Source organism: Haliotis rufescens, unplaced genomic scaffold, assembly GCF_023055435.1.
Source record: "Haliotis rufescens isolate VD_foot unplaced genomic scaffold, xgHalRufe1.0.p SCAF_3, whole genome shotgun sequence".
NCBI lineage: Eukaryota > Metazoa > Mollusca > Gastropoda > Lepetellida > Haliotidae > Haliotis > Haliotis rufescens.
The window spans coordinates 46173747-46199559 of NW_025964001.1; the positions used below are offsets into that span (position 1 = coordinate 46173747).

The 25813-nt window shown below is 38.4% G+C and overlaps 1 protein-coding gene across 1 annotated transcript in view; it reads left to right on the forward strand.

Annotated features, from left to right (window-relative positions):
• The window catches only part of LOC124124574 (FHA domain-containing protein FhaA-like), a 49486-nt gene extending 23939 nt beyond the window's left edge, over positions 1-25547 (forward strand). The window contains exons 4-8 of the mRNA XM_046487778.2: positions 15829-15992; positions 19450-19477; positions 20810-20918; positions 21563-21769; positions 21971-25547. Of these exons, the coding sequence (XP_046343734.1) occupies positions 15829-15992; positions 19450-19477; positions 20810-20918; positions 21563-21769; positions 21971-22401 (939 nt within the window). The 3' untranslated portion in view covers positions 22402-25547. The remainder of the gene's footprint in view (positions 1-15828; positions 15993-19449; positions 19478-20809; positions 20919-21562; positions 21770-21970) is intronic.
• Positions 25548-25813: the final 266 nt, after the last annotated feature.

Here is a 25813-nt window from a genome sequence, read left to right on the forward strand (position 1 = left end):
AGAAGACTGTAGAGGTGTTGGACAGAATGCTATCAGGATCGATATGCCTAAAGAGGGAAAAAATATATTAAAATTTGAACATTATTGTAATCAAATGCCAGTACCGTACGTAATTTACGCCGACTTCGAAGCGCTTATCAAACCCATAGAAAATACTGAACACAATAATCAAGATAGTAGTTTTACGTACAAAACTCAAGAACATATTCCTTGTGGGTTTGGATATATAGTTGTAAGGTATGATGGGAAAACAAACACTCCTGTGATTTACAGAGGTCCAGATGCAGCGGGAAAGTTCCTAGAATATCTACAAAATGAAGAGAGAATAATCAGGGAAAAATTATCGTGTAAGATACCCATGCGTATGACGAGGGATGATTGGAGTACCCATAAGAAGTCAACGAGTTGTCACGTTTGTAATAAACCCCTGGATGGGGATTCTGTAAGAGATCATTGTCACGTCACGGGTAATTATCGGGGAGCCGCTCATAACGAGTGTAACTTGAAACTAAAAATGAACTCTCAAACAATACCCATCCCCGTTGTGTTTCATAACCTTAGGGGATACGATTCACATCTCATTATGCAAGCTATCTCAAAGACCGACGGTGGTTTAACATGCATTCCTAATAATATGGAAAAATACATATCGTTCTCGTGTAATGGGCTTAGATTCATAGACTCCGTACAATTTCTGTTATCTTCCTTGGACAATTTAGCTAATGCGAACAATCCCGATGACTTCACGATAACAAATAAATATACCGATAAGATAACTCGTCATTTGTTGCTGAGAAAAGGTGTATATCCTTACGAATATATGGATGGTTGGTCTAGATTCGAAGAAACTGAATTACCACCCCTCGAATCATTCTATAGTAACTTAACAGAATCTAGAATAACAGATGCTGATTATGAACACGCTCTGACGGTCTGGGATAAATTAGGTTGTAAGAATTTAGGCGATTATCACGATCTGTACTTAAAAACTGATGTACTGTTACTAGCCGATATATTCGAGATATTTAGAAAGACATGTTTCAAACAATACGGCTTGGACCCGGCATGGTACTATTCCAGTCCAGGACTATCGTGGGATGCATTGTTGAAGAAGACCGGCGTAGAACTAAAACTACTCACAGATTACGATATGCACTTGTTTATTGAGAAAGGATTAAGAGGTGGTATATCGATGACAGCTAAAAGGTATTCTAAGGCTAATAATAAATTAGTGGAAGGATACGATCCCAGTAAACCCAACACACACATATTATATCTCGACGCCAACAATTTGTACGGATGGGCTATGAGTCAACCTTTACCCATGGGTGGTTTTGAATGGGTCGATGATATCAATATGAATAATATCCATAATATCAATAATAATGATGTGAATAAAGGGTACATACTAGAAGTTGACTTGGAATATCCAAGTTCGTTACATAAAGACCATAACAGTTATCCGCTAGCTCCCGAAAGATTAATGGTTAATAAAGATTGGATGTCGGAATATCAACGCTCCTTGATGGGTAATAGTAGGTTAGCTAACGTAGAAAAACTCATACCAAATTTGATGGATAAAACAAAATATATAGTTCACTACAGAAATCTCCAGTTGTATCTATCGTTAGGTATGAAACTTAAGAAAATACACAGAGTTCTAAAGTTTGATCAAAGCCCTTGGATGGAGCCCTATATAAGGTTGAACACAGATTTAAGAAAGATAGCTACCAGCGATTTCGAAAAGGATCTGTATAAGCTCATGAATAACTCGGTATTTGGTAAAACTATGGAGAATCTAAGGAAGCGTGTTGATGTTAAATTAGTCAGATCTAATGAGGAAGAAAGACTCAGGAAACTTATAGCCAGCCCGGCTTTTAACAGAAGCAAGATATTCGATAACGACTTAGCCGCGTTGCATATGCAGAAGAGTAATATAAAATTTAACAGACCGGTGTACGTAGGTATGAGTATTCTGGACTTGTCAAAACACTTAATGTATGACTTTTATTACAATGAACTTAAGAAGCAATACAGCGATAGATGTGAGGTGTTATATACCGACACAGATTCGTTGTTGTTGGAAATACAAACCGAGGATGTGTATAAAGATATGGCAGAAAAAATAGATATGTACGACACGAGCGATTACCCAAAAGATAATCCACTGCACAGCGTTGTAAATAAAAAGGTGTTAGGTAAGATGAAGGATGAATGTGCTGGGACCCCTATAGTGGAGTATGTGGGATTAAGACCTAAGATGTATTCTATAAAGAAGTCTGATAATGGAGAGATAAGAAAAGCTAAGGGTGTTAAGAAGTATGTTGTAAAAAAGCATATCAAACACGAACAGTATAAAGAATCATTATTTAACGGTAGAAAGTTCAAACATGAGATGAACTCTTTAAGAAGTTACAATCATAGGATATATGGATTAAGAATGAACAAGACATCATTATCCCCCTTAGATACAAAGAGATGGATTGATAATGATGGTGTAAATACCTATGCTTATGGTTATGGTGGTAATACTGTACCGTCGGGAACTATGAACAACTCTTCTCGTACAAATGCCCTACCCGGTCCATCTTGAAGATAATAAAGAATAGGCTCTCCTTCTTTCATAACCAATCGACTAATGTTATAAATCTTAAGGGACCATATGGGATCGGTTGCGCGACGTAGGCCTCCTTCGAGTTCACCGGCCTGGTATAAATATCTTACCCTTACTCTATCCGGAAGTTTTCGTTCTTTACCTCTCCTCGGTGCTGAAGATTTGGAAGTCATGGATTTCATTTTAATAGCATCGGATGGTTTCTTCCCTATTAATCTCGTTACTTCATTATTCAGCGCTGATACAACGGCTGATAATCGTGTCACCCATTCGGTTGATCTCAATCGCTCGGATTTCATTTCGATCCCATACTGATAGCCAAACAAACGTTCCGCTAATGTCCTGTTAAATCTTTCGACGATAGCTTGACTGCGGTGGGCCTCTCTTTCACCACGGATGATTTTGACATCGTTCTTTGTTAACAGTTTAGTTACCGATCCCATAAACTCGCGACCGGGATCTACTTGAAATAGCTTAGGCCATTTTAGCGGTCCGCGTTTATATATGCGACTCAGTGCATTAGCTACCTCTGTTGATTCTTTCGATGTTAATGGCTCAGCCTCTTTGTATCGACTAGCCACATCCACTACTGTTAAAGCGTATTTATACGTTTTGCGTTTTACCTTATCGTGGGGAAGAAACAAGAGGTCAGCCTGATGAACTTCATTCGTTGTAAAAATATCAAACTTCTTCCTCGGTATATAACGCGGTGCCGGTAAATATATTTGCCACATCGCTTGTTTCTTTAACCAATCCTTGGCCACATCTTTAGATACCTTAGCCGCGGTGGCTAATTTTTTTATTGCTCCTACACCTTTCCAATATCCTTGTGGGCTATAGTAAATTTTATCCATTATTAATTAATATTGATATTTCGTTCAATACAAATCTGGCTCCAGTGGAAGTGAGCCAGAACCCTTATTACCTATAAAAATTTATATCATTGGCCCCAGGTGGTGGTGAACTGGGGCCAATTTAACTTAATCTCATGACTATCATTAAATCACATAATTCATTTTGACATAAAAAATTCCATCTGTAGTAGCAGTATAGGTATATAAATCCAGCTACAGTGGAAGTGGTCCAGAACCCCCATTACCTATACTACTAAAGAAATCTTTTTGTTTTAAAAGTTTCAAAACATGTTTGGGGACATAAAACCAGATGGGTTTCACAATTAAACAAAGGGAATAAATGAGTTATGATTGCAATACGCATGGGAATTAAAAATAATTCTTTTTATACTTTAAGTTTTTAGTAATGTCAATATCAATTTATGCATTTGAAATATTTGAATACAAACTGTTAAAGAGTTATCTGTTTCTGTAAATTATATAAAGATCACATGTAGATTGAACATTTACTGGACATTATTTAGTTGGGTTTTTGTTCATTTCATGACATGATTAAATTAGTACAGTAAAGTAAATATCATTTTGGTAGAAATATTAATTGTTACCAAAATTGCAGATCAAACTGTACTTTACTTTAAATATTTACACACCCTTTATGTAATAATTCAGTTGAAATATTACACCTCATGCTATCTAATCTGTCAACATTGACAATCAAAATAACAACTGTTCACAATCACAACCGCACAAGTAGATCTAGAGGTCTAATATTTTATTGGAATGCATTTGAATCCATTACAATTTACATCAAATACGCAACTGATGCAAACTTCTGATTTGTTCGATTGTAAATTCTCAGTAGGTTACAATTTGATACATTATATCAACATATCAATTTAGTTAGTTTCTGACATATATCTAGATATGGTCAAAAGGTCAATATTTCGACTTCAAATACAACCCGCAAAGTTATTAAAACTCACAATAAATAGTTTGGCTTAATGGTGTGTAAACAATGAATTATTCTTTACAAGATTTCAGTAGCATTTGTATTAAGTCTGTTCAGCTACCATAAACTGCACTGGGAGTTACCAGGTGGTCATGGATATTTTAAATTGAAATCACAACAGAACGGCCAGACTCAAATTTATATCGGTAAGGAGACCAGATAACAGTAGAATAATTTGTCATTAAGAATAATGTTCAATACGATAAATGTACCGGGATGGTTAAATTGTCACCGTTTGTCCCGATTGCGTGCCTTGTTGACATCTCCATGTGTTTCATGTGCTATCCAGCCTTCACCTTCTGCTCTCCATGCCTCGCTTTCAAACCGGAAGTAGCGAAGTGTGAAAAAGGTCAATAGGGACATTACAAAGAACAGACCACTAGAGGGACATTACAAAGAACAGATCACTAGAGGGACATTACAAAGAACAAGCCACTAGAGGGACATTACAAAGAACAGACAACTAGAGGGACATTACAAAGTACAAACACTATAGTGACATTACAAAGAACAAGCACTATAGGGACATTACAAAGAACAGACCAGTATAGGGACATTACAAAGAACAGACCACTAGAGGGACATTACAGAGTACAAACACTATAGTGACATTACAAAGTACAAGCACTATAGTGACATTACAAAGTACAAGCACTATAGTGACATTACAAAGTACAAGCACTATAGTGACATTACAAAGTACAAGCACTATAGTGCCATTACAAAGAACAAGCACTATAAGGACATTACAAAGTACAAACACTATAGTAACATTACAAAGTACAAGCACTATAGTGACATTACAAAGTACAAGCACTATAGTGACATTACAAAGTACAAGCACTATAGTGACATTACAAAGTACAAGCACTATAGTGACATTACAAAGAACAAGCACTATAGGGACATTACAAAGAACAGACCAGTATAGGGACATTACAAAGAACAGACCACTAGAGGGACATTACAAAGAACAGACCACTATAGGGACATTACAAAGTACAAACACTATAGTGACATTACAAAGTACAAGCACTATAGGGACATTACAAAGTACAAGCACTATAGGGACATTACAAAGTACAAACACTATAGGGACATAACAAAGTACAAACACTATAGTGACATTACAAAGTACAAGCCACTAGAGGGACATTACAAAGTACAAACACTATAGGGACATTACAAAGTACAAACACTATAGGGACATAACAAAGTACAAACACTATAGTGACATTACAAAGTAGAAGCCACTATAGGGACATTACAAAGTATAAGCCTCTAGAGGGACATTACAAAGTACAAGCCACTATAGGGACATTACAAAGTACAAACACTATAGGGACATAACAAAGTACAAACACTATAGTGACATTACAAAGTAGAAGCCACTATAGGGACATTACAAAGTATAAGCCTCTAGAGGGACATTACAAAGTACAAGCCACTATAGGGACATTACAAAGTACAAACACTATAGTGACATTACAAAGTAGAAGCCACTATAGGGACATTACAAAGTATAAGCCTCTAGAGGGACATTACAAAGTACAAGCCACTATAGGGACATTACAAAGTACAAACACTATAGTGACATTACAAAGTACAAGCACTATAGGGACATTACAAAGTACAAACACTATAGTGACATTACAAAGTACAAGCACTATAGTGACATTACAAAGTACAAGCACTATAGGGACATTACAAAGTACAAACACTATAGTGACATTACAAAGTACAAGCCACTATAGGGACATTACAAAGTACAAGCACTATAGTGACATTACAAAGTACAAACACTATAGTGACATTACAAAGTACAAGCCACTATAGTGACATTACAAAGTACAAACACTATAGTGACATTACAAAGTACAAGCCACTATAGTGACATTACAAAGTACAAGCACTATAGTGACATTACAAAGAACAAGCACTATAGGGACATTACAAAGAACAGACCACTATAGGGACATTACAAAGTACACACACTATAGTGACATTACAAAGTACAAGCACTATAGTGACATTACAAAGAACAAGCACTATAGGGACATTACAAAGAACAGACCACTAGAGGGACATTACAAAGAACAGACCACTAGAGGGACATTACAAAGTACACACACTATAGTGACATTACAAAGTACAAGCACTATAGTGACATTACAAAGAACAAGCACTGTAGGGACATTACAAAGAACAGACCACTATAGGGACATTACAAAGAACATACCACCAGAGGGACATTACAAAGAACAGACCACTATAGGGACATTACAAAGTACACACACTATAGTGACATTACAAAGTACAAGCACTATAGTGACATTACAAAGAACAAGCACTATAGGGACATTACAAAGAACAGACCACTATAGGGACATTACAAAGAACAGACCACTAGAGGGACATTACAAAGAACAGACCACTATAGGGACATTACAAAGTACAAACACTATAGTGACATTACAAAGTACAAACACTATAGGGACATTACAAAGTAAAAGCACTATAGGGACATTACAAAGTACAAGCACTATAAGGACATTACAAAGTACAAGCCTCTAGAGGGACATTACAAAGTACAAGCACTAGAGGGACATTACAAAGTAAAAGCACTATAGGGACATTACAAAGTACAAGCACTATAAGGACATTACAAAGTACAAGCCTCTAGAGGGACATTACAAAGTACAAGCACTATAGGGACATAACAAAGTACAAACACTATAGGGACATTACAAAGTACAAGCACTATAGGGACATTACAAAGTACAAGCACTATAGGGACATTACAAAGTACAAGCACTAAAGGGACATTACAAAGTACAAGCCTCTAGAGGGACATTACAAAGTACAAACACTATAGGGACATTACAAAGTACAAGCACTATAGGGACATTACAAAGTACAAGCACTATAGGGACATTACAAAGTACAAACACTATAGGGACATTACAAAGTACAAGCACTAGAGGGACATTACAAAGTACAAGCCACTAGAGGGACAATACAAAGTAGAAGCCACTAGAGGGAGGGAAAGTACAAGCCACTAGAGGGACATTACAAAGTACAAGCCACTAGAGGAACATTACAAAGTACAAACCCCTAGAGGGACAATACAAAGTACAAGCCACTAGAGGGACATTACAAAGTACAAGCCACTAGAGGAACATTACAAAGTACAAGCCACTAGAGGGACAATACAACGTACAAGCCACTAGAGGGAGGTAAAGTACAAGCCACTAGAGGAATATTACAAAGTACAATCCCCTAGAGGGACAATACAAAGTACAAGCCACTAGAGGGACATTACAAAGTACAAGCCACTATAGTGACATTACAAAGTACAAGCACTATAGTGACATTACAAAGTACAAGCACTATAGTGACATTACAAAGAACAAGCACTATAGGGACATTACAAAGAACAGACCACTAGAGGGACATTACAAAGAACAGACCACTAGAGGGACATTACAAAGTACACACACTATAGTGACATTACAAAGTACAAGCACTATAGTGACATTACAAAGAACAAGCACTATAGGGACATTACAAAGAACAGACCACTATAGGGACATTACAAAGAACATACCACTAGAGGGACATTACAAAGAACAGACCACTATAGGGACATTACAAAGTACACACACTATAGTGACATTACAAAGTACAAGCACTATAGTGACATTACAAAGAACAAGCACTATAGGGACATTACAAAGAACAGACCACTATAGGGACATTACAAAGAACAGACCACTAGAGGGACATTACAAAGAACAGATCACTAGAGGGACATTACAAAGAACAAGCCACTAGAGGGACATTACAAAGAACAGACAACTAGAGGGACATTACAAAGTACAAACACTATAGTGACATTACAAAGAACAAGCACTATAGGGACATTACAAAGAACAGACCAGTATAGGGACATTACAAAGAACAGACCACTAGAGGGACATTACAGAGTACAAACACTATAGTGACATTACAAAGTACAAGCACTATAGTGACATTACAAAGTACAAGCACTATAGTGACATTACAAAGTACAAGCACTATAGTGACATTACAAAGTACAAGCACTATAGTGCCATTACTAAGAACAAGCACTATAAGGACATTACAAAGTACAAACACTATAGTAACATTACAAAGTACAAGCACTATAGTGACATTACAAAGTACAAGCACTATAGTGACATTACAAAGTACAAGCACTATAGTGACATTACAAAGTACAAGCACTATAGTGACATTACAAAGAACAAGCACTATAGGGACATTACAAAGAACAGACCAGTATAGGGACATTACAAAGAACAGACCACTAGAGGGACATTACAAAGAACAGACCACTATAGGGACATTACAAAGTACAAACACTATAGTGACATTACAAAGTACAAGCACTATAGGGACATTACAAAGTACAAGCACTATAGGGACATTACAAAGTACAAACACTATAGGGACATAACAAAGTACAAACACTATAGTGACATTACAAAGTACAAGCCACTAGAGGGACATTACAAAGTACAAACACTATAGGGACATAACAAAGTACAAGCCACTATAGGGACATTACAAAGTAGAAGCCACTATAGGGACATTACAAAGTATAAGCCTCTAGAGGGACATTACAAAGTACAAGCCACTATAGGGACATTACAAAGTACAAACACTATAGGGACATAACAAAGTACAAACACTATAGTGACATTACAAAGTAGAAGCCACTATAGGGACATTACAAAGTATAAGCCTCTAGAGGGACATTACAAAGTACAAGCCACTATAGGGACATTACAAAGTACAAACACTATAGTGACATTACAAAGTACAAGCACTATAGGGACATTACAAAGTACAAACACTATAGTGACATTACAAAGTACAAGCACTATAGTGACATTACAAAGTACAAGCACTATAGGGACATTACAAAGTACAAACACTATAGTGACATTACAAAGTACAAGCCACTATAGGGACATTACAAAGTACAAGCACTATAGTGACATTACAAAGTACAAACACTATAGGGACATTACAAAGTACAAGCCACTATAGTGACATTACAAAGTACAAACACTATAGTGACATTACAAAGTACAAGCCACTATAGTGACATTACAAAGTACAAGCACTATAGTGACATTACAAAGAACAAGCACTATAGGGACATTACAAAGAACAGACCACTATAGGGACATTACAAAGTACACACACTATAGTGACATTACAAAGTACAAGCACTATAGTGACATTACAAAGAACAAGCACTATAGGGACATTACAAAGAACAGACCACTAGAGGGACATTACAAAGAACAGACCACTAGAGGGACATTACAAAGTACACACACTATAGTGACATTACAAAGTACAAGCACTATAGTGACATTACAAAGAACAAGCACTGTAGGGACATTACAAAGAACAGACCACTATAGGGACATTACAAAGAACATACCACCAGAGGGACATTACAAAGAACAGACCACTATAGGGACATTACAAAGTACACACACTATAGTGACATTACAAAGTACAAGCACTATAGTGACATTACAAAGAACAAGCACTATAGGGACATTACAAAGAACAGACCACTATAGGGACATTACAAAGAACAGACCACTAGAGGGACATTACAAAGAACAGACCACTATAGGGACATTACAAAGTACAAACACTATAGTGACATTACAAAGTACAAACACTATAGGGACATTACAAAGTAAAAGCACTATAGGGACATTACAAAGTACAAGCACTATAAGGACATTACAAAGTACAAGCCTCTAGAGGGACATTACAAAGTACAAGCACTAGAGGGACATTACAAAGTAAAAGCACTATAGGGACATTACAAAGTACAAGCACTATAAGGACATTACAAAGTACAAGCCTCTAGAGGGACATTACAAAGTACAAGCACTATAGGGACATAACAAAGTACAAACACTATAGGGACATTACAAAGTACAAACACTATAGGGACATTACAAAGTACAAGCACTATAGGGACATTACAAAGTACAAGCACTAAAGGGACATTACAAAGTACAAGCCTCTAGAGGGACATTACAAAGTACAAACACTATAGGGACATTACAAAGTACAAGCACTATAGGGACATTACAAAGTACAAGCACTATAGGGACATTACAAAGTACAAACACTATAGGGACATTACAAAGTACAAGCACTAGAGGGACATTACAAAGTACAAGCCACTAGAGGGACAATACAAAGTAGAAGCCACTAGAGGGAGGGAAAGTACAAGCCACTAGAGGGACATTACAAAGTACAAGCCACTAGAGGAACATTACAAAGTACAAACCCCTAGAGGGACAATACAAAGTACAAGCCACTAGAGGGACATTACAAAGTACAAGCCACTAGAGGAACATTACAAAGTACAAGCCACTAGAGGGACAATACAACGTACAAGCCACTAGAGGGAGGTAAAGTACAAGCCACTAGAGGAATATTACAAAGTACAATCCCCTAGAGGGACAATACAAAGTACAAGCCACTAGAGGGACATTACAAAGTACAAGCCACTATAGTGACATTACAAAGTACAAGCACTATAGTGACATTACAAAGTACAAGCACTATAGTGACATTACAAAGAACAAGCACTATAGGGACATTACAAAGAACAGACCACTAGAGGGACATTACAAAGAACAGACCACTAGAGGGACATTACAAAGTACACACACTATAGTGACATTACAAAGTACAAGCACTATAGTGACATTACAAAGAACAAGCACTATAGGGACATTACAAAGAACAGACCACTATAGGGACATTACAAAGAACATACCACTAGAGGGACATTACAAAGAACAGACCACTATAGGGACATTACAAAGTACACACACTATAGTGACATTACAAAGTACAAGCACTATAGTGACATTACAAAGAACAAGCACTATAGGGACATTACAAAGAACAGACCACTATAGGGACATTACAAAGAACAGACCACTAGAGGGACATTACAAAGAACAGATCACTAGAGGGACATTACAAAGAACAAGCCACTAGAGGGACATTACAAAGAACAGACAACTAGAGGGACATTACAAAGTACAAACACTATAGTGACATTACAAAGAACAAGCACTATAGGGACATTACAAAGAACAGACCAGTATAGGGACATTACAAAGAACAGACCACTAGAGGGACATTACAGAGTACAAACACTATAGTGACATTACAAAGTACAAGCACTATAGTGACATTACAAAGTACAAGCACTATAGTGACATTACAAAGTACAAGCACTATAGTGACATTACAAAGTACAAGCACTATAGTGCCATTACTAAGAACAAGCACTATAAGGACATTACAAAGTACAAACACTATAGTAACATTACAAAGTACAAGCACTATAGTGACATTACAAAGTACAAGCACTATAGTGACATTACAAAGTACAAGCACTATAGTGACATTACAAAGTACAAGCACTATAGTGACATTACAAAGAACAAGCACTATAGGGACATTACAAAGAACAGACCAGTATAGGGACATTACAAAGAACAGACCACTAGAGGGACATTACAAAGAACAGACCACTATAGGGACATTACAAAGTACAAACACTATAGTGACATTACAAAGTACAAGCACTATAGGGACATTACAAAGTACAAGCACTATAGGGACATTACAAAGTACAAACACTATAGGGACATAACAAAGTACAAACACTATAGTGACATTACAAAGTACAAGCCACTAGAGGGACATTACAAAGTACAAACACTATAGGGACATAACAAAGTACAAACACTATAGTGACATTACAAAGTAGAAGCCACTATAGGGACATTACAAAGTATAAGCCTCTAGAGGGACATTACAAAGTACAAGCCGTTATAGGGACATTACAAAGTACAAACACTATAGGGACATAACAAAGTACAAACACTATAGTGACATTACAAAGTAGAAGCCACTATAGGGACATTACAAAGTATAAGCCTCTAGAGGGACATTACAAAGTACAAGCCACTATAGGGACATTACAAAGTACAAACACTATAGTGACATTACAAAGTACAAGCACTATAGGGACATTACAAAGTACAAACACTATAGTGACATTACAAAGTACAAGCACTATAGTGACATTACAAAGTACAAGCACTATAGGGACATTACAAAGTACAAACACTATAGTGACATTACAAAGTACAAGCCACTATAGGGACATTACAAAGTACAAGCACTATAGTGACATTACAAAGTACAAACACTATAGGGACATTACAAAGTACAAGCACTAGAGGGACATTACAAAGTACAAGCCACTAGAGGGACAATACAAAGTAGAAGCCACTAGAGGGAGGGAAAGTACAAGCCACTAGAGGGACATTACAAAGTACAAGCCACTAGAGGAACATTACAAAGTACAAACCCCTAGAGGGACAATACAAAGTACAAGCCACTAGAGGGACATTACAAAGTACAAGCCACTAGAGGAACATTACAAAGTACAAGCCACTAGAGGGACAATACAACGTACAAGCCACTAGAGGGAGGTAAAGTACAAGCCACTAGAGGAATATTACAAAGTACAATCCCCTAGAGGGACAATACAAAGTACAAGCCACTAGAGGGACATTACAAAGTACAAGCCACTATAGTGACATTACAAAGTACAAGCACTATAGTGACATTACAAAGTACAAGCACTATAGTGACATTACAAAGAACAAGCACTATAGGGACATTACAAAGAACAGACCACTAGAGGGACATTACAAAGAACAGACCACTAGAGGGACATTACAAAGTACACACACTATAGTGACATTACAAAGTACAAGCACTATAGTGACATTACAAAGAACAAGCACTATAGGGACATTACAAAGAACAGACCACTATAGGGACATTACAAAGAACATACCACTAGAGGGACATTACAAAGAACAGACCACTATAGGGACATTACAAAGTACACACACTATAGTGACATTACAAAGTACAAGCACTATAGTGACATTACAAAGAACAAGCACTATAGGGACATTACAAAGAACAGACCACTATAGGGACATTACAAAGAACAGACCACTAGAGGGACATAACAAAGAACAGACCACTATAGGGACATTACAAAGTACAAACACTATAGTGACATTACAAAGTACAAGCACTATAGGGACATTACAAAGTACAAGCACTAAAGGGACATTACAAAGTACAAGCCTCTAGAGGGACATTACAAAGTACAAACACTATAGGGACATTACAAAGTACAAGCACTATAGGGACATTACAAAGTACAAGCACTATAGGGACATTACAAAGTACAAACACTATAGGGACATTACAAAGTACAAACCCCTAGAGGGACATTACAAAGTACAAGCCACTAGAGGAACATTACAAAGTACAAACCCCTAGAGGGACAATACAAAGTACAAGCCACTAGAGGAACATTACAAAGTACAAGCCACTAGAGGAACATTACAAAGTACAAGCCACTAGAGGGACAATACAACGTACAAGCCACTAGAGGGAGGTAAAGTACAAGCCACTAGAGGAATATTACAAAGTACAATCCCCTAGAGGGACTTTCCAGTCGGGTTAAATTCATAAACAGGGACGTTGTAATGTCCCTGGGATTTTATATAATGTCCTGGGTATTTTATTAATATAACTTCCGTTCAGATTGTCACATGTAATGAAATGTAAAATCAAATGACAAATGTTTTCTTTATATTCCCGAGGATCGAACTCGCAACCTTCATAGGTACAGATACCTTCAACAGATATTTTATGCGCGTTTCCTAAGGTTCATGGAAAGTATGTTCGAAACATAAAAATGTTGATAAATGTTGTTTTAAATTTCTTTTTTTTCGGTTTATAAGCATGGAAAAACCCTTTCCCTCGGTTTTGGTAGACAGAGCATGCCCTGGGGAGAGGGAAAAACCAAGGGGGCTAGGCCCTCAGGGCATGCATAAAATATCTGTTGAAGGTATCTGTACCTATGAAGGTTGCGAGTTCGATCCTCGGGAATATAAAGAAAACATTTGTCATTTGATTTTACATTTCATTACATGTGACAATCTGAACGGAAGTTATATTAATAAAATACCCAGGACATTATATAAAATCCCAGGGACATTACAACGTCCCTGTTTATGAATTTAACCCGACTGGAAAGTAAAACCTCACAATAGGTTTTAATGCCTATAGAAAGAAGTCTCTTACTTAATAGCGATCCCAATGAATAGGTTTATAATACAAAGTACAAGCCTCTAGAGGGAGGTAAAGCACAAGCCACTAGAGGGACATTACAAAGTACAAGCCTCTAGAGGTAGGTAAAGTATTAGCCACTAGAGGGATATTACAAAGTACAAGCCTCTATAGGGACATTACAAAGTACAAGCCTCTAGAGGGACATAACAAAGTACAAGCACTATAGGGACATTACAAAGTACAAGCCTCTGGTACCACATGTCAATATATGTGTTCTCCAGGACACATGTCAGTATCTGTGTTCTCCAGGACACATGTAAGTATCTATGTTGTTATCCATGACACATGTCAGTATCTGTGTTGTTCTCCAGGACATATGTCAGTATCTATGTTGTTCTGCAGGACACATGTCAGTATCTATGTTGTTCTCCAGGACACATGTCAGTACATATGTTGTTCTCCAGGACACATGTCAGTATCTGTGTTCTGCAGGACACATGTCAGTATCTATGTTATTCTGCAGGACACATGTCAGTATCTATGTTGTTCTGCAGGACACATGTCAGTATCTATGTTGTTCTCCAGGACACATGTCAGTACATATGTTGTTCTCCAGGACACATGTCAGTATCTGTGTTCTGCAGGACACATGTCAGTATCTATGTTATTCTCCAGGACACATGTCAGTATCTATGTTATTCTCCAGGACACATGTCAGTATCTATGTTATTCTGCAGGACACATGTCAGTATCTATGTTGTTCTGCAGGACACATGTCAGTATCTATGTTGTTCTCCAGGACACATGTCAGTATCTATGTTATTCTGCAGGACACATGTCAGTATCTATGTTATTCTGCAGGACACATGTCAGTATCTATGTTATTCTGCAGGACACATGTCAGTATCTATGTTGTTCTGCAGGACACATGTCAGTATCTATGTTATTCTGCAGGACACATGTCAGTATCTATGTTGTTCTCCAGGAGACATGTCAGTATCTGTGTTGTTCTGCAGGACACATGTCAGTATCTATGTTGATCTCCAGGATACATGTCAGTTTCTTATGTTGATCTCCAGGACACATGTCAGTATCTGGCAGTTGGGCCAGTATGTCAACAGGTCCCCAACAGGCCAGACCCGCCTCCTGGTGGAAAAGTTTCCGACATGATGGCCATACCCAGAAAAAACAGCAAACAGGCTGACATGGTGTGGATTCTATTCTCTGATCAGAATGAACTGAAGTGAGTTTGATAACAGAGCTTACAAAATTAAATGGTACAGCAGAGCTCCAACATTTTGTAAAGAGAGGGCAAAAACATCATTTCTTTTCTTCTGAATGCTTGAAGGAATCCAATTGTGAAACATACTTGACAAACATAAATTCATGGCCACCAACGAAAAAAATACAGATTTTAATTACTGCTTTCATTTTGCAGGCAAAAAATGTTAACTTTTTAAATGACCATTAAATGCCTTTTTATTATACCTGACTGTAAAATGTTGTGGCACATTGTCCGTGGCCCATCCATCCATCCATTGTAAGCTTTTACCTTTTTGACACTTCTAAAAGCAGAGGGCCTATGAAGCTGAAACTTTGCAGATATGATTCCAGCTATGGCAGGTATAGTCTCTAGAGAAAGTGCTCACAGTATTCTATTTATATGGCAGCCATATTGACTGTCATTTTTGCCCATTACTCATGTATTTCTCAGTGGAATGTATTTGGAATAACATAAATTTTGTCTTAAACATATTTTTTTTTTTTACCAAGCTACAGTGATTGACATTAATGCATGTATTTACCTCACCTGACTGAAGGTCAAGTGGGCTTATGTCATGGCCTGCTTCTCGAGTGTCTGTCATCCTCTGCATCTGTGGTGTCATCCTGATCGGTCAAATATGTAGTTAAGACTAAGTACCGGGTAAATAATGGAGGTAAATAATCAGGCTTATTCAAGGGATCAGTACCTGAGACTAACCATCTCAAAACAGAGCATTCCAATATTTATCAAGTAGGGGTGTAAAACTAGATGTCAGTACTGTTTTATTCATGACAAGTGAATAGTTTAGCACCTAAAAGTTCATAGACTTCATACATAGAGTTAAGTCCCACACACAGGTCTATATCTCTCTCTCCAGTAGAGATGTTCATGTTTCTTCTTGTTTACTGCGTATTTACAACCTCCATGGTATGCATCAGTCATTGTGCATTATGTTGAGACAGTTTTATATACCCAGTAAATACAATAGCGTGACTACCACTTGTCAATGCTCACTTCTCCTCATTAAAACATCAGATGTTCATTCTGCAGGAAACTGCTTCTCTAGTTATATGAAAACAATAATTGTTTAGGCAAAGTCAATAAAGTTAATGATTGTTAAATGCAATGGTTTTATACTTGCCTGACGCCACACCTACGGGACCTGGGAACTATGTGCCTGGACTGGTGGCGGCAGTTGCCAGTTGTCAGGCGCCTGAGGAAAGTCATTTTTGTCTACAGTCCCTACAGTGGGGGGCCTTGTAGTTCGGTCTTTCTGAGGGGACTGTCACTTTGACGAAGTTGCTTTCCAACATATGATATCTGCTGTTGAGAGAGTTAGGAAGAGAGAAGATAGAACTGTTGCTGGTTCACATCCAGGCGCCTGTTGAAAACAGCCGGACCAGATCAAGGCTGTCACATCAATGGAGTCTTGAAAAACTGTTTTAGTAAAGCCGAGTGCCTAGCGATGGTGATGGTGTATGTGAACGGCAACAGGAACCAGCAGACTGGCTGGAAGAATTGTCTGACAAAGTGCAGGAACGCCGATCCGCTGACTGTCAGGAACTGGTGACATCCGTGCTAACAGGTGGCAAAATCAGGTCATCAGGTTAATGGAGAAGCAGTTCCCAAAAGGCACAGATGGTTGAAGGATTAAAAAATCCTACCGGTGCAGAGGGTGTAGATTGGGGAGGAAGACCCGAAGGAACCATCGACAATGTAGACGAGGTCTCCGAAGTCATAGCAGGAGGTGGAGGAGCTGCCCCAACAGTGGAGGAGAGGTTGGTAACTGAGGAGGAGGACCTGGCATCTTCTTCTGTTTCACAAATGATTAAAGGGCTTAATAAGAGCCTTTCTGTAAGATGCAATTTTTTAACTTATCCTGCATTACTCTTTATTGCATCTACTGCTGTCTTTTGACAGAGCGAAGAACTGTGTGAGATCCAGCTGCTGAAGAAAAATTCTTCCAACCAGTAGAGGCAGCAGTCGGCACGTGACCCGGAAGTCATGACGTTACATCAAAACACATAACTGCTTTGTCACCTCAACGGAAGAACATCCCTTGTGGAAATTAAAGCTTATTGTTTCTTTTCTTTGCTTGTTTCTACATTCATTATATACTGCTACATTGTTACCTATTTATGGGCTGTTTTCTTTAGGGTCTTCCCATTCGTAATTTGTAACGTTTATCGCTTGTTTGTGGCTCTAGTCACAGTAATTTAAGCACCATTTTTTGTTTTCCTCGCCATTTTTGCTATTCACCATGTGGCCACGTATTTTCATGTTCTGCGTTTCTTTATTTGGCTTAGATAATACACTTTATACAATTTATCTATTTTGCCTTTTCACTACCTTTTAGCGTAATTGTTTGCTCTCATCAACTTAAATAAAATACAAAGTTTTTGAGTTACATTATGCTTCCCGTACTTTGTGGCTTTGCCACATAGTTCTGTTTTTGCTTAAATTCCAGACTTTGTGACTCGCCGAACTTGCTGCCGCGGGAACAAATCTGGTCGGGCCCGCCCCTTCTGCCTTGATTGTATGACTTCGATATTGCAGTCCTTTGTCGGTGTGCTCCTTCAACTCAATACGAGTATCCAGGAAACACCTCACTCAACGTGCTCGTCGACCCCCTGATATGGCTTACAACTCAGAAACTGCAGTCTTTTTCACCTCTCTTGCCGTCACCTTTATTGACAACATCATCCTCCCTCCGGTGACGCCGATAACGTGACTGGCTTTCCGTCTCCTCCGCAATCTACATCGACAGCAGCAAAGCTGTCTATGCTCCTGGTGCCGTCGGTGCTCCTGGCGCCTCTGGCAATTCCGAGTAGCAACGCCACTGGTGCCCTTGGCACCTGAGTATCTCAGCCAATCATCTACTCTGTTTCGGCATAAGTGGTGCCATCGGCAATTGTTTCACTGGCTTCACCTTCTATTACTGACTCTCATAGATCATCACAACAGAGATACAAGGTGAAACCACGCCTTGGTCTGATTCATCTTGGCCACTGGTTATCTGGATGAGGTTTGGTTTTGCGATGTTCTCCTTAGCCCCATCGTTTAAAGCTCCATGCTTTAGGAGAGATGACCTGCAGGTTCACTCTTTGGATGAGGCTGAAGGAGCTCATATGTTCGTTGGAAGCCGCTTGTCCTATACATGCTAGTTTTCCATCAAAACAGGGCCTCTGGTGGAAGCGTCTGTATCAGAACTGGCAGATCTTCACTATTCAGGCTCATTTAGCCTGTTTGACCCCTTCATCATAGGCTACCGGGTACCCACTTTTCAGGATCCTCGTTGTACTTGAAAAATATCAATGAAAACTCATTGTAACCTATCACAAGTTTTTAGTATGTTTTAGGATAAATTAGGTAAATACATCCCCTCCACTCAACCTTTCACACGCTTGTTTAATTGATATAATACTTTTCATTCTAGTTCTTGGATGACGGAAATTGTGAAAACGGTATGTACCATACACAACTATCGAGAGTTTACATTGATCTTTGAATACTTACATGTACTTGATATAACTAATATTTCATCCCATGGGAGAGTCCGTGGTCAAATGGTATGAGCGACAAATAGGTTAAATGTTGCAATAGGTCATTTGCATATGAATATATTGAAACTCAAAATATTAAACAAATACCAATGAACAACCTTGACAAACATAAGACGCCATGTGAAACAAAGAAAAATGTGTTCAAAAGAACGTCAGTGCACACGAAAAGACACTGAACACAATAAGGATTCACAATAAGCAATGCCAACTGTGTTGTGCTCCATGGTGTTGTGTTGCCCAATGCACGCACATATCCTACACAGCAGAACAAGCCGATATCACTCGGAATGTTGTACAAATTGCAGTGCCCTCTGGTGCTGTTTGTTGTGAATGTTGCCCTTTAGTGTTTGGTGTATACTGATGTCCTTTTGTACCCACTGTTTTTATTCTTTTCTTTGCTTCTTATATGTCAGGGTTGTTCTTTGAGGTTTGTTTTGTATTTTAAGGTTCATTATTCATATCCTTATAATTACCTTTTTTCATAACATTTGACAATAACTGCGTATGGTTGACCGATATGATAATTGATGTACTCTTTCACCGAATGACTGAGCTGACTCATCAGGATCGGGGAATCTCACTTGGAGACTCGCATCCCAAATGCTTATGCATTCAGTCACTGGTTTGCCTGATACAGATTTGATTGTTTACAAGTGGCATTGATATAGATGGAATATTGCTGACTGTAGCCTTAACAACATTCATTCACTCGGTCATGTAATAGTAGCGTATGATCTAGTACAACCATTTATTATTGATTTACCTCTACCTCTACCCCGTGACGAAACAATACATTTCAATGTACACCCCCAAGTCACGTGACTGACTCTAACCTCGAATATTGTCTCTTCCAATGATCAGTATTGACCTGTTGTGATGAATATTGTCTCTTCCAATGATCAATATTGACCTGTTGTGATGAATATTGTCTCTTCCAATGATCAATATTGACCTGTTTTGATGAATATTGACTTGTCTGCTGTAAAACAAGGTGGCCTCTGGTACCAACATTTCACGGTTCACAGCTACGTCACGGTAGTGAAACAGAGGACAGTTTAAAGGCTGAATTTCAGTATAACAAAACAAATGATTACACGTGACAAGGTCAATATGCAAAATCAAGGACCTCGATCTCAGGTCCTTGTTTTCGCATATTGACCGCAACAAGAGTAATTAATTATTTGTATATTATTCTATTGAGGCAGTTCAATATGAAAGCACTATATCTTTCAGCTACCCCCACCCCCACAGCCACCCCAGGCTCAAGGTCCTCCCCAGGGTACACCGAGTGCCCCTCCTCCAGGAGGGCCCCCACCCCCAGGCTTCAACCCTGGAGTAACAGGTATGCCCTTACCTACACATTGTTTCTTTGTAGAACAAATATGTGTTGCAGTCTGACGAAAAATCTGTTTAAAATAGTATTTGACTCCTACAAAATGTGACTATTGTAAAATTGTATCTTGTTTACATTGACCTTTTCATGAGATTAGCTGTTGATTACATGCAGCCATACAAAATGATTATATGTCAGTGTGCCATTATTCTTTACCTACATTGTGTCATTTTTTCTTTGTCCTAGGGTGTGCCATTCTTCTCTTGTCCTCAGTGTGTCATGCTTTCTTTATCTTGAGTGTGTCATGATCTCTTTATCTCCAGTGTGTCATGCTTTCTTTATTCTCAGTGTGCCATGCTCTGTCACCAGTGTGTCATGCTTTCTTTATCCCCAGTGTGTCATGCTTTCTTTATCCCCAGTGTGTCATGCTTTCTTTATCCCCAGTGTGTCATGCTTTCTATATCCCCAGTGTGTCATGCTTTCTTTATCTTTGATGTGCCATGCTTTCTTTATCCCCAGTGTGTCATGCTTTCTTTATCCCCAGTGTGTCATGCTTTCTTTATCCCCAGTGTGTCATGCTTTCTTCATCCTCGTAACACACATGGTTCAGGTTTAGCATGAGTAAATTGTGTGATGACATTTGATTAATACAGGTGCTCCTCCTCATTACCCTCCACCCCAGGGCAGCCAAGCCCCACCCCCTTACTATCAGGGTCAGCAGCCAAGGCAAGGTAACATGCCCTACCCTCAGCAGCGAGGGGGACACTACCCCCAGCAGCGTGGAGGAAACAATGGCGGGAACACAACTGTTGTTGTGCAGGACCGAGGGAGGAGGGGGTCAGGGGATGGGCTTGCTACAGGTATGTTGAAGGAGGTGTCCCCATAGTGGCCTTTCCACACCTTTGTTTCTAATCTTTTTTCGATGAAGGTTAAATTGTGGGTGCACTCATAGCACTCAAGCTTGTATAAAAGGGTCCTGATTTTCAAGATCACATTCACATGCAATCCTTTAACTTTTGAGGTTGTCTCATTTGCTCATGAATGCTTTTGCTCTGTTGCAGGCATGCTGATGGGTGCTGCTCTTGGCTATGGCATGAGTCGACCTTGGGGCTTCGGCTATGGGTGGGGGTATGGAGGATATGGAGGGTATGGAGGCTGGGGTGGGTATGGGGGCTACCATGGAGGTGACAATATCAATATTAACAACCATTATGATATTGACAATACAAACATTGAAAACACCAACATCACGGAGAATAACACTGAGAATAACTATGGTGAACAAGGGCAAGAAGGGGGTTATGATCAGGGGGGTTATGATCAGGGGGGTTATGATCAGGGGGGTTATGATCAAGGGGGTTATGATCAGGGTGGGTATGATGATGGAGGATATGATGGGGGATATGACGACTATGGGGGTGGAGATGATTTTGGTGGAGGTGATTTTGGTGGGGATGATTTTGGTGGTGGTGACTTTGGGGGTGACTTCTAATGCTTGTGTTATTTTGTATTTTGTGATAATCAAAAATATTCTTCAGGTGACAACTGATTTATTTTTTGTCTTGGGAGGATGTGAGGGTAATTGCACTACTGTTAATTGTCTTACATCTCCATGATCTTGAAAACTGAAACTTTGCAAGGATGACCTCAGCTATGGTCATATAACTTGTATCATATCTTAACGTGACCTCCACATCTGTCATATTTTGCCCATGTCTGCATACCGTATGTAATTATTAAAAAATGATATCCAATGAATATTATGGTATTGGAAATAACACAATATGATACTGCCTTATGCTGAGTGTTTACCCTGCTGTGGCTTTCAGCTTTTGTGCATTGTGATATCTGGCCATCTTCAAACTCAGACCACATTTTGGCCCACTGCTCAGCCAATTACTCAGCCACACATTATATTTTTTGTTTCACAGGCCCACCCTCCCTACTGAAAAGCAGCTGATCCAAGAAATAAATTAGACATACAAAAATATATTTTTATGATGTCTCCCGCTAGTCATATAGACAATAAAAACGGTTATATATTAGTTCCATGTCTTCAAGAAGGCAGCTGCAGTTTTTAATCCACAGCAGAATAACTTTCATATAAATAAATACTTAATAACTTAACCACATAGCCAGCTATTTTTATTTTTATTTTGACTGATCTTGTGTGGAAAGATGGAATAAATCTGATAAACATAAAAAAAAAGAAGTGAGGCCTCACGTATCAATGTGAAATCTAATTATAGGCAATATACAGGGAGGATATCTGTTGTGGAAGAACCCCTGTTACTTTCTTTGTAAGACTCCTTACAACTAATAATATTCAAGACAAAATGAGGTGAGCTGTAGAACCTAGTAACTCTATTCTTCTGTCAGTATCATAATGACATATTTATGTGGAGATATATATTTTGTGCCTTTATAATGGGGAGGTCATGGGTGGAGTTTAGAATGATCTGAACAGTTTTGTGTTTCTTTGAGTATCGGTAGTCACTGTGTGATACAGTTGCGGGTAAAGCGGAATGTTCATGTTGTCCATTGCCTCTCAACTTTAAGTCTATTTCATGACTGTAAGCAAACACATGCAAGAGTTATGTTTACTTGCTTGACTTATTTCTACAGATTGTTAACATTAGGATCCTGTTTATTGCATATTCTTGTCTTCTGGCCCTGAAGAAGAGTAGACTGTTTATGTCTGCCCGTTATGGTTGAAATTCAGGATTTGGTCTTTGGAGGTGTTTTGCAAATTTGAAAATGGATGATACTATCTGCTTTTGAAGATGCATGTATATTAAGTTCTGTGGTTTTATCGCATTTGCTCTGCATCAGTGAGATGAATTGTTTCCATGTCAGGAGACATGCAGTTGTGACTATAGTTTATATTTTCCCTTGAGATCCTTGGAGTCTTTGTGTTCATGTATGGCACAATACAAATGATGTACAAGTCCAACTGTTATGTATCTAGGGACATCTTAGATACCTTGACCTCACAGTGTTGAGGGCTACCCCAATATGTACACCATTGCCTTGTACATACTCATACCTCGTCGTGTATACTAGTGGAATGATCCATATACTTACTGTAATCTAATCAAACAGCAAAAAGCACTGCTTTTTAGCGCTGAGTAGAGCACATCCATAAAAACAATAAAAGTATATTCCTAAAATCAACACACAGTTTATATGTTAATCTGTTGACTGGCATTAAGTTCATAGGCAATATAATAATTAAACCAACAACATTGGCATAAACTTATTACAACTGCTGCTCAATAAACCGTGTATGTGTTTATATTCAACTTGGTATGTCCGCTATCCGGTCATTTAGAGACATAAATGCGAAGTTCATTAATATGAATGATTTCGCATTTATTTCACATGCGCGTTAATTTCAAGATTTACAATATTAACCAGGCACAGAGTACACTAGTAGACAGTGGTCAATGTGATCACTATTTAACATTTACAACTGTCTATTCTCAGCTTATGCAGAGTCAGTGCCTGGAAACAACAATACACTTTCAGGCAATGTACAGTGTATATGGACAAGATGTTTTTGCTATCATAAAACACCTGAAGTATTTGTAAATAAATACTCTGTAGTCAATTTGCCAGTTTGAATGACACTCTGTGTTAACATTTGTAAACACCCAAGGCTTTTGTTGTTTCTCATTTGATAAATATTTCATTGGCTGTACCAAAGTAGTCATGTGTGATAGATTGTACATGTTATACATATGAGGTGGATTCACATATTCTGAGCTTCACATAGAAAGACTTAACCTTACACATTAAAATAAAATGTTGTCTTTTTTCAACATAATTCCACTCCACGCTGATACACTTTTTCCGATGGTGTTGGAAGGATTTTGTCCCAGTGTCATAGAAGTCCTTCTATTTGCTGTTCAAAAAATTCTCCCCAGCTGCTGAGACATCATCGTTCGAGTCAAAATGTGGGCTCCAGGTAGAGCTTTCGTCAAGTTTGGGAACAGATCAAGAGAATGGCTGCCTGTACAAACTGTGAGAAACAACCTCCTCCAGACTGGAACATCTCGGTGGCCATACATAGATATATACATGATATAGGCATAATGTTGCCAAGGTTCTCCTTGCCATGGCTGCCTGTACAAACTGTGAGAAACAACCTCCTCCAGATTGGAACATCTCGGTGGCCATACATAGATATATACATGATATAGGCATAATGTTGCCAAGGTTCTCCTTGCCATGGCTGCCTGTACAAACTGTGAGACACAACCTCCTCCAGATTGGAACATCCCTGGAGATTGATGGCAGCTACTTCGTGTAGTCCCCATGGGATTCCTCTCATACATTTATATAGTATTCATTTCTAGATGTGTTTTTCTGTGATATTAGCTGTGCCAGTCTTTGTTGTTGATGACATTTGAAATATTTATTTTAATGGTATTTACAATAATTTTGTATAAGAAACTATATGAGTTGTTGATCTGTCAATTTTATTTACTTATTTATGAAACTATCTTTCTGTAGATATACATATTGTTATATTTCTACTTCAAGAGATCTATATATCTCAAATTGTAATATTGTTATATGTTAACAGCAAGTACTGTGATAATTCACTGAATCTCAATAAATGCACTCTTCAACCAATGTCCATGCGTTGCTGTTTACTTTATGCATTGTTCTAGACCTTGCTGTACTTCCATGACTCTCTCTCTCCCTCTCGCGCACACACACACACACACACACACACACACACACACACACAGAGGGTATATATTCAGTGCAGAATGAGGTGTACAGAAGCAGGTATATTTAGTGATGTTGAACCAAAGTCAGTACCCTGCATTGTGCCTGGCAATTCAAGTACACAGCTGATGTCAAAGTGCTCATGTACAAGGTGCATGATAGTTGCA